Source organism: Mauremys mutica, chromosome 7 (assembly GCF_020497125.1).
Source record: "Mauremys mutica isolate MM-2020 ecotype Southern chromosome 7, ASM2049712v1, whole genome shotgun sequence".
Lineage (NCBI taxonomy): Eukaryota > Metazoa > Chordata > Testudines > Geoemydidae > Mauremys > Mauremys mutica.
The window spans coordinates 36,565,481-36,582,179 of record NC_059078.1 but is presented as its reverse complement, the minus strand read 5'-3'; the positions used below and the strand labels follow the sequence as shown (position 1 = coordinate 36,582,179).

At 40.0% G+C, this 16,699-nt stretch overlaps 1 protein-coding gene across 1 annotated transcript in view; it reads right to left on the bottom strand.

The window, feature by feature from the left end:
• ACAD9 (acyl-CoA dehydrogenase family member 9) overlaps nucleotides 1-16,699 on the bottom strand; it is a 61,432-nt gene that overhangs the window by 40,729 nt on the left and 4,004 nt on the right. The window contains exons 2-6 of the mRNA XM_045023353.1: nucleotides 14,249-14,342; nucleotides 10,058-10,159; nucleotides 2,855-2,961; nucleotides 1,815-1,915; nucleotides 434-512 (exon numbers count right to left, since the gene is read on the bottom strand). Of these exons, the coding sequence (XP_044879288.1) occupies nucleotides 434-512; nucleotides 1,815-1,915; nucleotides 2,855-2,961; nucleotides 10,058-10,159; nucleotides 14,249-14,342 (483 nt within the window). The remainder of the gene's footprint in view (nucleotides 1-433; nucleotides 513-1,814; nucleotides 1,916-2,854; nucleotides 2,962-10,057; nucleotides 10,160-14,248; nucleotides 14,343-16,699) is intronic.

The following is a 16,699-nucleotide window of genomic DNA, read 5'->3' as shown; positions in this document are numbered from 1 at the left end:
ATTTCCAAGTCAGTGTTAATATTTCCTTCAAAGTATTCAACAAAACCTTGGGCAGAGAAGAAAGAGCTGGAGGAAAAAAAAAAAAGAAAATTCAGGTTTCCTCCTCACCTGAGTGCAGCACACAGTGAGGGGTAGACTCTCAGAATAAAGCAGAGAAAAGCATGTTCACAGAGAGACCTCCTTAGCCTTTTTATCAAGGATTAGCAAAGGTTATTCTCTAGGTAGCAATTTCTTTTGGCCTTAAGACTGAATGAACTGTCTTTTTGACACTGTTCTTTACTAGCTTGGGATCCTCAGAATTCAAAGGAAGCTGCCAAGTTAAGTTCTCATTTGGGAGAACAAGATGACCAACAATGCTCCAGACTTAGGAATGCTTCCTGTGAAACTCATACTAGAAATAAATATTTCAATTCATCACTCTATGGATAAATACCTTTGAGCCATTTAGTAAAAAGCTTTTCCCATCTTCACTCATGGTAGCTCTGGTCTGGATGGATGCTGCATCACTTCCACTAGAAGCCAAAGAAGTAGTTAGTGTGTTTCTGGAAACTAGGCACGTTTTAAGGGATACAAATATAGGCCCAAATTTTCAAACGCTGATGCCTTAAGTGCAACTTTCTAAATCCAATAGCTGCTGGAGAAATATACCTTCAAGCGTAGTCCTCTGAAGAGAGCTCTCTCTGGAGTCTCACTTATTTTATACTGTATGGTGCCACATTGACTAGGAACAGCTAGAATATTTTAGAAATTACATCCTTGATAAGCAGCTTAGCTTTGCTACATTTTTGAAGTACTGGAATGCAGAAGAAAAAAAACCCAGAGTCACAATGCATAGCTGGTTTGAAGCACAGAAGCAGCTCCCCATAATTCATGCTATATTGTTGCACATCCTGTTGATGTCTGAATCTACCCTGCACTTGCTGCCCCCAGTTTGCCACACAGACAAGCCCAAAGGTTTCTTAATATTGTTTCTGTTAACTGAGCCAGGTATTGAGGAACAAAAATGCTGCTTTTCACCATCTTAATTTAATGAAACAAGCACAGGAACAGTTTCATAATTTTTCTCTAACAATTTCACAGAAGCTCAGAGTAACCAGCTCAGTGCTCATGGTGTCATAATGTTCCCTGCACAGCCAATAGAGTCCTCCAAACCATATTCAGTTCCACTGACAAATTAATGTGTCTGATATGGAAAGGTTTGGGCCAATGAATGTAGCCTAAGTCAAAAAAGCCAAAACATTCAGGAAGTTCATGGAAGCCACAGGTGTACCTCCATGGGAGAAGATGAATTATGTAGTTTGAAATAAAGTAGATCCTCAGAGTTACGAACTGACTGGTCAATCACACACCTTATTTGGTACTGGAAGTATGAAATCAGGCAGCAGCCCCCCCCCCCCCCCCCAATACAGTACTGTATTAAATGTGAACTACTAAAAAAAAATATGAAGGGAAAGTTTAAAAAAGATTTGACACAGTAAGGAAACTGTTTCTGTGCTTGTTTCATTTAAATTAAGATGGTGAAAAGCAGCATATTTCTTCTGCATAGTAAAGTTTCAAAGCTGTATTAAGTCATGTTCAGTTGTAAACTTTTGAAGGAACAACCAGAACATTTTGTTCAGAGTTATACATTTCAGAACAACCTCCATTCCCAAAGTTCTCCTGTATCATTTATTGATAACATCCGCCTTAAAGTCACACACCACACACACACAAAATAGAATAGATTAAGATTTTAAGTAGGTGCCATTGTAACAAACCAAATTAATGTCTGTCATCAAAAAAATAAAACATTTTTAGTTACAAAATAATGTTACCTTCCTGGTTCTGTAAGGCAAAAAGCTGCAATATGCTCCCCAGATGCCAATTTAGGTAGATACTTTGCTTTCTGCTCATCAGTGCCAGCAATGAGGATTCCCTAGACAAAGAAATGAGTAAGAGACTTACCAACATATGATGTGCAAGTAGTAAAGCACCATTTACCCAATGTTTCATTCATAATATACAGAAAATTAATTTGTACGTTAAAATCTTAATGATTTTATCTAATTATGTATTTAACAGACTGAAATTGTGTTTGCCATATTAATGTCCAATTAATAAAGGTATCATCAGATAGCTGGTCAACTGCCTGAAATGAGCTGGCATTAGACCATTTCCTTTTGGACAAGGTTTCTAGTAGCCCACCATCACAACTGAAATCCTAATTGTCCATCTCAAAGAGACCAATAACTACATGAGCATGGAACCTGAACTTGCCCCTTAGTCCTAGAGGTAGCCCACTCCATTAGAGGATGTGGTACTTTTATTGCCATTGCTGTACTATAAATAAAAAGGATATCAAGGAAAGACCAAGGCATGACCTACTTATTTTCCAAAACGTTTCATATAAAATGAATTTTTCTCTTTAGATCTTTATAGGCAGGGCTTCTTATCAAAGGGAAATCAAGTTACAATCAGATGTTCTTACACAAATTAAGAGGTATTTTTTGTATGGATGCAGGATGCAGTCTCAACAACTTTTTGATTGCTCTCTGGCAGTGTAAAGGGTTAACCCCAAATATCCCAGACTGGCCATAAGAAGAGAACAAACAGTACTTTGTTCTTTTATACTACTTTTCATCAGTAGATCTCAAAGCACTTAAAGGAGATCAGTGTATGGGAGGAGCACTCTTGAAACAAATTTACAGGAGGCCAGTATGAAGTCAAAATGCAGCCCTTGATTTACTATGAACAGGTAGTAGTTATTTATTTATCATCAAAATAAGTTAACACCTCCAAATCTACACTTGAATGTAAGTTCAGATCATCTGGCTTCTCCAAGCTGTGTACAACAAATAAAATAACCCAATATTACCTTAAGCCCTATTGCTTGATGAGCTGCCAAAGTAACCGCAACAGATCCATCTAGAGAAGTGATTTCTCCTAAACGTGCATACATTGTATTTGAAAGACCAAGTCCACCTGGGGGGAAAAAATGTTTTCCTTTTGTCAATCCATATACATTTCACTGCTTTAAGAGCTGTCCCTACAGAGAGAAATACTTTGAAGTATAAAAAAACCAAAAACATAAATAAGTGTTGTCTTAAAAGCTCAAAGAATGCTGAGGAAGCCTTTAACGGTATATTACTTGTAACTGAAGCATATAGTTTGCCCACAAAGTAAACAACACGCTGTATTTCTAGCAATTTAGGAGGAACGCATTTTAGAAGAAACAAATGGACTTTTAAAAATTGCTTATGGTTGTTTCCCTCCCCCCCCCCCCAAGGTGTGGAAGCATACATATCTTAGTTCTACCCAGAGAAGTTGACTGTCTCTCTCTTTTATTTATATCTATCTATCTAACACACACACACACACACACCCCTATCTAGACCTTACATCATTCTGTCCACTGAATGTTAGAAAACAAAGTCCAGTGAATACTCAGGATTTCCTTCTTTATGTCAAAGGAGTGTTAGGACAAAAATTAAACTTATACTTGAAAGATCATTCATCTAATACTACATATCTAGTTTGGTTTAGATTCCTTCACTCAGTTTTTAAGAAACCCAGCTACTGTTCACGTATGATCGTTTTGCTCAGCAGCTGCAGAACCAGCCAGCAGAGGGAGTATAGTTTAACATACACTAATCTCAGATGAGTGCTGATGTCATTGTACCCGGTACAGAAGACAAGAACATGAAGAGTAAAAGCAAAGCCATGTTGGCTTGCACTTTACAAGAGAAGAGAAAGTTAAGAAGAGGACAAAACTGATAGAAAAGTGTTTTGAGTTTAGTTTTCTAAATGGGTATTAAATGAGGGTAAGAGTTAAAAATCTTAAGAATGTCTAAAATTAAATGTTCTGAACCTAATTTGCCACAGGTATGAACTTTGTTTCCATTTTGTGACCTCAAGTTATAAATATATATGTTTCTTTATAAGGAGCTGAGAAGAGTTAGGTAAAGGAAAAAATATATGTAACTGCATCTCATGTTAAAAGATCTTTCCTTTGTATTTCCAGCACTTGCATATGCATAATTTTGATACCTTGGGCTATAGAAAAGTACTAGTTTTATGTAACCGACTGCAAACTTACTATTAAAACATGAACAGTTTTTTCATAAGATGACAAAGGAGAATGGGAACAATATTCAGGTAGAGCTCTGAATACTATTCACTTTTTTCCCTGTGCACCCAATAAGTACAATCACAAGCTCAACTTTAAAACTAAGAACAGTCTCTGACTCCTACACCTTTCATTCACCCATTGCTTCTTACTTCTCCCTCCCCAGCCAATACATACTCCATATTAATTACAATTTCCACTCTGCCACTCTCCCCACCCATATACCCACTCTCTTTTTCTACAGGTTGCAGGAATGGGAGGAGCCAGCCAGCCTGTGGACTGCCCAAGGTGGGTGGGATAGAGCAGGGTTTCTCAATCTTTTTTCCCCCCTGAGGTCCCTCCCACCCCCAATGCTATAAAAAAAAAACTCCATGGCCCACCTGTGCCGTAACAACTAGCTTTCTGCATATAAAAGCCAGGACCAGCATTAGGGGGTATCAAGCAGTGCAGTAGGCAATTGCAGGAAGCTAAGTTGCTTAGGCTTTGACTTCAGTCCAGGTGGAAGGGCTCAGGGCCGTGGGCTTCAGCCCCGTATGGTAGGACTTTAGCTTTCTGCCCTGGGCCCCAGCAAGTCTAACCCTGGCCCTGCTTGGTGGACCCCCTGAAACCTGCACGCGGCCCCCGGATCCCTGGTTGAGAACTACTGGGATAGAGTTTTCCCTTGTGCAGTGCCTGGCCAAGTAGTTCCAAGCTGCAGAATTTACATGTGATTATGTATTTATTTGTTCTTTTGAAAACAAATATATTTCAGAGTAGGCGAGAATGAAGCTTGTATTTTTTTTTTTTTAAAGCTGCCCCTCTCTCTTTTTTTTTTTAAAGCTGCCCCTGCACCGGTCCTCCCTCTTTCTCTTTTAAAGACAAAAAAAAGCTTCCTTACACAGAAGTCTGTTAAGAATATAAAGGTTACATCAAAGTCAAAAGCTCACACCAGGAAATGCCAAAATTATGTTAACGTGCGCAACCTTAATTACGCCCCCTTTCAAATTACAACATAGTCCAATTACATGAACATGTCATAGCAAATACAATATATTTTACAAGTGTACAGTAATGTCTTACAATACTACTTTCCTGGGCTGTGTTGTTCTGGTATAACAAAGTCATTTGGATGGCAAGCCCAGGTAAAATCATGCTTAGAGAAATATTACATGTTAAACAAATAGAAATCTGTTGCCCTCCACAAGCCATGTAATTTTGCATTGACATTAGCTTTGCAGTTAAATGCTTTTAATGAAATCAGTACTATTGATTGACATGGCTATGGAAGACTTATTAGAATGCATAATTTAGAGAAATCATGTAAATCAAAGTTGGAGACCTCTAGGGCCACAAAATTAGTGTAAGAATTAAGTCTTAGAAATATTACAAGATGCCATATATTTGTATCTAACGTTGTAGAAAAAAGCATATTACTGAGCATTTGAGAAATGTTATGTAATTAAACTCTATTGTGATACATGTGCATCACAATGCAAACTTAATGGTCAGTATCTTAAGAAGTCTGTTTGTACGGAACATATTCATTTATTTTTTCAGAAAAAGCTATCCCAGCATTGTACATATATGAAAATTCAGAGAAGCCAAACATCTGACATTAACTGGCAAACTTCCAAATATCACCTGAACTGAATACACACTATGCTTGAGGATCGTCAAGACTGTGTATTAACCTTGTCCCAAATACAATTGTTTTAACTGAAGCAACAGTCAAGTGAGCAAAGCATTCTATTGCAGACCGCACAAAAGGTGAAATCCTGGCCCCCCTGCAGTAAATACCAAAATTCCCATCAACTTCAAAAGGGCCAAGATTTCACCTTTTGTGCAGTCTGGAACAGAATGCTATGTTCACTTAAAAGAGGCTGCAAGAGCTGGACAAGATTCTTGCTGTTCTTGCTATTAGAAGCATCTTTTTTGTCCATTGTATTAACAGGACTATTTTGTATAAATGAGACATGAAAGCAGCAAATATTTAAGATAATTAGTATCCAAATATTCCATTAGGTCTGCATAAGCATATGCCTTGTTGCACAGAACTAACTTCCAATACTTTCCAAAGTGACTTAAATAAAACGCAGGTGTTATCCAACTTGCTTTTATCATTGCTTTCTGATGTAAAATGTTTCCAGAACAAGTTTCAGTTTACCAGCTTCGATGTCTCTTCTATCTCAAAGGTTTTGGAGAGGTTAATTTTGAAGCTGGATTCCTGTTACAAGCCTGATTTTCAAACCTACATCACCCCAGTGTCAAACTCAAAATAAACCGATATGAAATTTCACAAGAAAATTTCCTGCAAAATGTCAGGCATAGAGGTTTTTGAAATACAGGAGTTCAAAATTTAACCAGAAGTTGATTTTTAAATTGATTTGCCTACTTTTCTCTCTCTTCAAATTTAAGCATAACTTTTTAAAAAAGTTGTCTCCAAAACAGCTTTACCTACCACACTTCAAAGAAATGACAGATGAACTAAGTTTGCGAAGAGAAGGAAAGTCACCCGGGGAACAAGAGGTCCAATATGAGGAATGGAAGGAGGCAGCCACATCTGGAGGTGAGTGGTATAAGGGGAGAGAGGAAAAAAAAGGGGGGGGGGGGAGAAAAGAGAGGAGAGATCCATTCTTGCATGGAATATGCACAGGTACTCCGGTCATTGAACAAATTAATGACAAAGGGGGTGGGGGGAGAGAAAAAGATCTCAGTGGTTTGAGCATTGGCCTGCTAAACCCAGGGTTGTGAGTTCAAGGATTGAGGGGGCCACCTAGGGATCTGCAGCAAAATCAGTACTTGGTCCTGCTAGTGAAGGCAGGGGGCTGGACTTGATGACCTTTCAGGGTCTCTTCCAGTTCTATGAGATAGGTATATCTTCATATATAATTAAAAGTCTATGGGAATTCCACACAAAGAAATTTGTTACGCTGAAATTAAGGATGAGAAAGTCAGAAAAAAAAGAACAAAAAAAGCCAAACAAATCACACACACACTCCCCACAACCTCAAGCACACCTTTGAAGAATATTATAACTTTGTAAAAAAGGCAAAGGTTAGAAAGCATGGAAATTCCAAGTAAAGATTTTATTTTACAAAAACCACCAAAGTATCTGAAAGTATGAAATACACAGTATAGGTCATCCAGTAATCTTAACTCTGACCTTGATTGCTACTTTAACATATGACTGACAGCCTTCTTCACCCATCACAAGTTGACTTCATCAGTGACCACAAAAACTTTAATCTCTTACCCTCAATTGTACAGACATTGCTCAGCCTCCATCCTCTTTGTAGCCATACAGAATCAAAGAAAAGACTAACAATTCCAGATTAAACAGTATATTACTCACTGTTTAAAAATTTCACATATTCAAGGCAGATAATCCAGTTACGACTATTAGATGGAAAGAGCACATAGTGAAAAAGCATAATTTAGTCTCAGACATTTATTAAACCAGTTACAAAACCACCTTTTATAGTTCACAAATTCACATTTTCAACACTTCATTAGGAAGCTGCACAAGTACAGTACCTTCTCCTAATTTGTGATTAGAGTTGAAGATGCAAGAATTAACACTGCCCTTGCGGTGCTGTAGCAGATTGTTTTGGTGCTCTTAACTTTGTAATTAGATGCTTTTATTTTATTGGGGGAGGGAGAGGTCAGGTTAGTAAGCAACATGGATCTTTTACTTAAAATTTCCAGGGTCATATTTGTGTTTGAGGAAACATACGTTTTAACAGGTTTTTTGCTGAAGTACTAGTTTATTTCAAATTCAGTCTCAGGTTTGTGTGTTTTTGGCTGCACCTGGGACTAACATTATTCAAGAAGTTATGCCAAATGCAAATTTTTTTTTTTGAGAGAGACCAAGATTTAAGTCACATTTTTATTAAGTACAATTGAAATCCATATCCAAATAAACATTAATTAACCAACCACAACTGTACATGACTTAATAAACTTTACATACTGTGGATGTAACTGATTCAAATACAGAAGCTGTTTCCAAAGTCTTCACTGTTTTCATATTCATGAGCCTGGCGACTATACCAATGAGACCCAGAGCCATGATTTCTCTTTCCATTAATGTCTCATAATGAATGAGCTCAGGGGATAGGAGGTAGGCTCATCATTAGATACGCTGCTCATGTGTCATATCTGTCAGCATCAAGAAGGCATCTTTTGCTTTATGCCACTGGCTCATAAAGCAGACCACCACTCATTGATCTACTGGACATTCATTATTATAGCAGATCTTTTGAACTAGGAGGATTGCTGGCACTTCTGGCTACACAGAAAAACTGTTATGGGACTGACCTGAAATTGAAATCCTGGGGCTGACTTCTGAAGATTTATTGTACCCTTAGGACAATCTTTCCCTCACAACCCTGGACTGATTTTTCCTAATCTACTTTTAGAATACAATCATGTCCCATTTTGCAGGAAGTGATTGCAAAAAAATTCTTATGCCAGAACAACTTTGTGTTTACAACGTTGAAGACAGGATTGGAAACAGCATGAACAAACCAGCAAAACTCACACAGAGGCTTATGCTAGATCAGATTCTCTTTCACTGAAGGATTGTCATAAGTTTGATTAATGTAAAGTGTTATATGATGCATTGTAGTGAAATGGATACATCTCAGTGCGTTTTCTCTTGGTGTACCAACCCACTGAGCACTGCATGTCTACTAAAATATTTTAATATAGACTACATACAAAAAAAATAAAGAGAAAAAGCTAGAAGATGTTTGGAAAAAGCCTGAGATCCCCACACAGAAATGGTGTCTAATTAGCTATCTGCATGTAAACACATCTACTGGCTGATGATAGTATTAGTTGTGCACACAGACTTTAGATTTTTCAGAAGATGTGTTTGAGTAACAGGAGAAGACCCATTTGGCATTACAAAGGCTGTTTTAAGACTACTAGAGCAGTAGATAATTTAATATATTCTAAGACAAAATTAAACCTGCTATGAATTCTAGTGACTAACATGACTCAATTTCATTATTCAAAAAACTCTTCCATTTTTTCTTTAGCTATTTGTGTTATGTATTAGTCTTGGAATGGTATCAAATGGATTCTGTGCTCAGATCTTCGCAGAAGTAAGATTTGCATCTCTGTGGCACTCATGAGAAATTAAACAAAATAAGTAATGGGTCAACTTGCATACATCATCACACAAGAGTATGGTTAAAAGAAGATATAAACTAACTAAAGCACGAGAACTCTGAGTTATGTCTGCTTCCAGCTTTATTCAGCCCTATAATAGTCACTGCAACAAATGCATTGTAGTTCAGGTTGCCCTTTATACACCACATACCTAGGCCAAACTAATTTTGGAAGCCACTATCCAGTCCTCCTCCAAATCCCTCTTTAAGACCCATTTTTCCATTATGGTTATGGAGAAAATGCCAGCTGATAACAGCTAGGCAAGTGATCTTATCTCTTATTTTACATCTTTATAAAAAAATTATAATACTCTCAAGACCAACTCGCTGTGCACATATGAGGGCATGAAAACATATTCCTCATCCTTTCTCTGCAACTTTGGGCATTTACTCCATTGAGAAACTAGTGCCCCTGGCCCACAGATACTTCTGAAGCTGTAGAAGCCAGGGTTTTTTGGTTTAATAAAATATAACTGTCTCAACACAGCTATTAAGCTTTTAAAGTGGACAAATGGGTTCACTGCTTACTTGAGTGAGTAAGATGGTGGCTTCAATATGGACAGTTCCATCAGACACCACAGTTTGTCTGGTAAACCAGTTCTTTTAATCACATAGAATTTTATGCATCTTGAGCAAGTGCTGGGAGACTGAGATGCCCATGCAACACTATGTCCTCTCCATTTCAGCCAAGGACTTGAAAACAAGGGGAAGTGGCATGTCATGCCTTATGGTGCATTCTGTACTGAAAAGAAGATTAAGAAATTGTTTGGTTCTACTTTCAGTATCTTTTTTTACTCACCATATTCCTCTGGAATCTGCATGCCAAAGAGTCCAAGGTTCTTCAATCCTTTTAGAGTTTCTGGTGGGATTTTAGCATCTTGGTCGATCTTCTTAGAGTCCACTGAAAATAGAAGTATGACAGGTTACAGCAAGTGTGCCTCTCCGCAAGAGTATCTGAATCAGTGCAATGCAAATTAATAGCAGCAGAACCTCTAGTCTCAATCAACATGAGAGCACAGACCTGCAAAACAGGATCTGGCTAATGGTAAGAGGAGCAATCTGAGTGTCTCACCTTTCTGCACCCCCTCTAGTATCTCAAAGCATACTCAGCAGCAAACCAGACTATGTTCCAGCACCCTAGCTTTTGACTCATGCTCCAGCAGGTGCAGAAATGCTTCACCCATTTAACTTTACAGAAAGTGCTCCTATTAGCTTCAGACTACCTTTAACAACAATGGCTAAAACGCCCCAACCCCTCACTTCCCTGCATCTGGAAAAGCATTAAACAGCCCCCAGCAATCATCAGGCAATGAACCATTACAGCTCACTACCACAGTTTTGAAGTATGCCTCTACCTCGATATAATGCGACCCGATATAACATGAATTCAGATATAACGCGGTAAAGCAGTCCTGGGGGGGGAGGGAGGAGGAGGGGGGGCTGCACACTCCGGTGGATCAAAGCAAGTTCGCTATAACACGGTTTCACCTATAATACAGTAAGATTTTTTGGCTCCCGAGGACAGCATTATAATCGAGGTAGAAGTGTAGATGTAAGGTGGAATACTGTGACTCACTGCATACGGAGGTTACCACTACAGACTGCAGGGAAATAAAACCCCTCAGGTATGTTCCTGTAAGGAGAAGTTACTTGACCTTGCAATGCTGCTTCTACTGGTTCTAGTCTCTAAGGCAGCAATAGTGGGAGAGAATTTGAGCCAACTCCTCTCTGCATGGTGGCTCCTGGATAGCATATGACAACAGCCCTTGGAATCTTCCAGCTGTTTCTTACATAGCAAGAAGTGAATGAGCCTCAAAGAAAATAAAACTGAAGAGATTTCTACAAGAACAAGCTCTTCTCAGAAGCTGAAATAATACTCCAGCTGAAGAGGCACAGCTCCTCACGATGCTCCTTCCCTGACTGCATTCAAGAAGGAACTGATAGACTTTAAGGTCAGAAGGGACCATTATCATCATCTAGTCTGACCTCCTGCACAACGCAGGCCACAGAATCTCACCCACTCACTCCTGTAACAAACCCCTAACCTATATCTGAGTTATTGAAGTCCTCAAATCGTGGTTTAAAGACCTCAAGATGCAGAGAATCCTCTAGCAAGTGACCCGTGCCTCATGCTGCACAGGAAGGCGAAAAACCTCCAGGGCCTCTGCCAATCTTTCCTGGAGGAAAATTCTTTCCCTACCCCAAATATGGCGACCAGTTAAACCCTGAGCATATGGGCAAGACTCACCAGCCAGCACCCAGGAAAGAATTCTCTGTAGTAACTCAGATCCCACTCCATCTAACATCCAATCACAGACCATTGGGCATATTTATCTGCTAATAATCAAAGATCAATTAATTGCCAAAATTAGGCTATCCCATCATACCATCCCCTCCATAAACTTATCAAGCTTAGTCTTGAAGCCAGATATGTCTTTTGCCCCCACTACTCCCCTTGGAAGGCTGTTCCAGAACTTCACTCCTCTAACGGTTAGAAATCTTCGTCTAATTTCAAATCTAAACTTCCTAGTGTCCAGTTTATATCCATTTGTTCTTGTGTCCACATTGGTACTTAGCTTAAATAATTTCTCTCCCTCCCTGATATTCATCCCTCTTATATATTTATAAAGAGCAATCATATCTCCCCTCAGCCTTCTTTTGGTTAGGCTAAACAAGCCAAGCTCTTTGAGTCTCCTTTCATATGACAGGTTTTCCATTCCTCAGATCATCCTAGTAGCCCTTTTCTGTACCTGTTCCAGTTTGAATTCATCCTTCTTAAACATGGGAGACCAGAACTGCACACAATACTCCAGATGAGGCCTCACCAGTGCCTTGTATAATGGTACTAACACCTCCTTTTCTTTACTGGAAATACCTCGCCTGATGCATCCCAAGACCGCATTAGCTTTTTTAACGGCCATATCACATTGGCGGCTCATAGTCATCCTGTGATCAACCAATACTCCGAGGTCCTTCTCCTCCTCTGTTACTTCCAATTGATGTGTCCCCAATTTATAACCAAAATTCTTGTTATTAATCCCTAAATGCATGACCTTGCACTTTTCACTATTAAATTTCATCCCTATTACTATTACTCCAGTTTACAAGGTCATCCAGATCTTCCTGTATGATATCCTGGTCCTTCTCTGTATTGGTAATACCTCCCAGCTTTGTGTCATCCGCTAACTTTACTAGCACATTCCCAGTTTTTGTGCCAAGGTCAGTAATAAAAAGATTCAATAAGATTGGTCCCAAAACAGATCCCTGAGGAACTCCACTAGTAACCTCCTTCCAGCCTGACAGTTCACCTTTCAATATGACCCATTGTAGTCTCCCCTTTAACCAGTTCCTTATCCACCTTTCAATTTTCATATTGATCCCCATTTTTTCCAAATTAACTAATAACTCTCCATGTGGAACCGTATCAAATGCCTTACTGAAATCGAGGTAAATTAGATCGACTGCGTTTCCTTTGTCTAAAAAAAATCTGTTACCTTCTCACAGAAGGAGATCAGGTTGGTTTGGCACGAGCTACCTTTTGTAAAACCAATAACAATTCTTGTCAGTTTACACCCTTGCATTAGTTTTCATTATGTTGCTGTTCAGCAGCAGAAGCTGAAGATATCTTGCCAAAAAAAATTCTTGAGGGGAAAAAAGCTAAATTCTGCAGATTCCAGTGGCACTTCCCTGAGAAAGATTCCTATTCATCACAGGCAAGTGTCTTGAAAAGTACTGCATGAGGTAGAAGGGATCAACCACAATGCTTGGTTGAGGGATGAAATTCAGTCAGAAAAAACAACATTGTAACAAAGTAACTGATTTTTTTTAATGGTTTAGGCTACAAAGCACACCATATCAAGAATATACTTGGGTTATAATTAGCTGATTTGGGAGAGAAAAGTGTTTGTTGTTTACTTGTTCTTTCACTAGAGTGACAGAGACATCAGCATGGTGCATGAGAATTGCCAAGCTTCAGAGAGCTCTACTCAGTTGAATTTCTTTACTCAGTGCCAACTGTATCAAGTTTACAAGCATTTAGGCAGTTCTACAGTTTCATTTTTGCTGCTCAGAATTATCCCTGAATATCTAACTAGAAATGGCAGAGAACCCTAACAAAATTAAATAATTCTCATTATCAGCTAGACCATGTAATCTGATGTTTTTCATTTCTCTATTAAATATCAGCTCTTAAAACAAAACAAATACTCTTTAGTCAGTTTATGATTTCATGGCCCTCTAAATATGTAACAAGAATTTCTTGAGTTTCATAACTGAATTATTCCTTTGAACAGGGACATAGGCTATTGAGTCAACTAGCAGTCAGGCTCTCAGGAGTTTTAATCCACGTCATGACCCTGGACTTCCTCCTGGGACTTTGCCCCACACTTGCCATCTGGAAATTGGGGATGATACTGCTTAACTATGTCAGAAGTGAAAATTAGAGCTTGTTAGAAGTTATTCAACAATTGTTTCTCCAGTCTCTCAGAGAAACAAGCATTTAATCACACTGTGCCTTTGCTAAGCAAAAAGTTCTCATGAATGTTCCAAAACAGATCCACTGCTCTAGTTAAGATTGCAGAACAGCTATTACTTTGTTTTTATATGCTCATAGCTTCTGAAATAGTCACTCTGTGCTTGCCTCTGCTGATTTGGTTGGAAAAATGATCAGATACTTCTAAATTACAGACAGTGAAAGGAACACACTTTTAAAGGGACAATCTAAGTTAAAAGCAGTTTCAATTTCTACATCTGTCCCAGAGACCTTCTGTCAATTTCTGTGGTTTTACAATAATTCTTATTTCTCTCTTCTCTTTGATGCATGAGTGAACCACACAAAAAGAGAAAATTGACTATGTAAGGGAAAACAGTGACACTATAAAAGTCATGATAAATGCACAAAAAGTGTAACAGTGTTTCCTTTTTAGTATTTCAATTATAGGAATATCACTAATTAGAAACCATTTGTATGGAAAAAGATGAGTAACCATACCTTCTTCACTGAAGAATTTTTCTACTGGTCCTACAAACTGGTTGATTTCTTCTAATTCTTCATTAGAAATCTCTGGATAAGGGAAAACTTCCTCCTAAAATGTCAGTATAATACGATTAAGGTAATTTAAAATAAAAAGCAGGTTCTAGAAAAACGTGTTTTTTAGATGTTAACCTCAAAAACAAAAATTGTGGAAAATGTTTACAGGAATTCAGGTAGTCTCAAATGAGCAAACTTAAGTAAATGAAAGATACTTGTTCTGTACTGAAAACTACATTTTTCAATTTTACTGCATGTTGAAACAAACCAGGAATAGCATCTGAAAATGAAAAACGGTGATGAAGGAAAAGTGTTCCTATATAAGAAAGTGTGGTAATAGGTGAAATGAGCTATCAACAAGTATATACTTGAGGAATCACATGACCTTGTTACCAGAATCCTGTTTTACCAATTAGTACACTTTTTTGGTTTTGGCCCTCACTTCAGCCAATTTTAGACTGTAAGTTCCTTGAGCCAGAGATGATATATACTAGTTTTGTGAAGCTCTTAGCACATCACTGGGTGCCCAGTGATAGAGTGCATGGACTAGCACAATGCAGTTCTGCTGTGCTCCATTCTCTCCTTCACACAAGGGGTTTTAATTGCAAGTTGGAGGCACTAGGATCTATTAGGCCTGGTCTACACTAAGGGGGGGGGGTCCGAACTAAGGTACTACCTTAGTTCGAAGTACTCACCTGTCCAGATGCCGCGGGATCGAAGTCCGCGGCTCCCCCGTCGACTCCGCCACCACCGTTCGCGGTGGTGGAGTTCCGGAGTCGACGGGAGCGGGTTCGGAGTTTGAACTATCGCGTCTAGATTAGACGCGATAGTTCGAACTCCGAGAAGTCGAACGCTACGCGTCGACCTGGCAGGAAAGTATAGACGTACCCTTAGACTTGAATGAAGAGAAAATCATGAGCTGCTAATGAGAGATGTGAAATACTGCTAAAGTGAGTGTTCCTACTCCAGAGGTGGGCAAACTACGGCCCACGGGCCACATCCGGCCTGCAGGACCATCCTGTCCAGCCCCTGAGCTCCTGGCCCAGGAGACTAGCCCCCAGCCCCACCCCTGCTGTTCCCCCTCCACCCCTGCTGTTCCCACTCCCCCTGCAGCCTTACCTCACTGCATCACTGGCGCAATGCTCTGGGCAGTGGAGCAGCAAGCTCCTGAGGCAGAGCAGCTGCAGAGCCCAGCCTGACCCGGTGCTCTGTGGCTGCCTGTCCTCATGCAGCCATGCCGCCAGCTACCAGTGCTCCAGGCGGCAGGGTAAGGGGGCAGGGAGGGTTGGAGAGAGGGCAGGGGAGTTCAAGGAGTGACTGGGGCCGGGGGTGTGGATAGGGGTCGGGGCGGTCAGAGGACAGGGAACAGGGGGGTTGGATGGGGCAGGGGTCAGGGGGGGCAAGTCAGGAAGGAGAGGGGGGTTGGATGGGGCAGGGTCCAGAAGGGGGCAGACAGGAAGGGGGGGGTTGGATGGAGCGGGGGGGTCTGGGGTTGGTCAGGGGACAGAGAGCGGGGGGTTGGATGGGGCAGGGGTCCAGGGGGGGTAAGATGGGACAGGAGTCCCGGGGCGGGGGGCATCAGGCAGCAAGAAGCAGAGGGGGGTTAAAGGTTGGGCCATGTCTGGCTGTTTGGAGAGGAACAGCCTTCCCTAACCAGCCCTCCAGACAATTTTAGGAACCCGATGCGGCCCTCAGGCCAAAAAGTTTGCACACTCCGTCCTACTCCCTTACCCTGCCTTCTCCAAACAAAACCTCCTTTGCAAGACCACGTCATTCTCCCTTCATTCAAGTACTCCTACAGGAGCAGGGGTTCTCAAACTGGCAGTCAGGAACCCTCAAGGGGTTGGGAGGTTATGTGGGGGGGTCATGAGCTGTCAACCTCCACTCCAAACCCCACTTTGCCTCCAGCGTTTATAATGGTGTTAAATATATAAAAAAGTGTTTATTTATAAGGGGAAGTGGGGGTTGCACTCAGACTTGCTATGTGAAAGGAGTCACCAGTACAAAAGTTTGAGAATCACTGTACAGGAGTATGGAGACAACACTTAGGATTTGGTAAATTCTAAAATTTTCAGAAAAGGATTGATGTATAGAAAATTTGCTACATTTCAGGAGGAGCTGAGTTTGAAATAAGCAAGGGTCAGGCTCTATGGGACTAAATTTGTTTTCTTGATTTCCATAATCCTTTCCTTGACATGACATGGTTTGTTCTGGAAGATTAAAGTACTGCTAAACTCACATTACTGAATTTGGTTAATACCTCTTATGGATTTTTGGCTCGATTTAAGTTTATACTTCAAGAATCCTTCTTTTCATTAATAAACTCCAAATTAAACCATTGATTATCTATTCGGATAGTCTGACTGAATGGCTTGTTTAAGGGCAGAGAAGACAGGCTAATGCTCTTTGAAC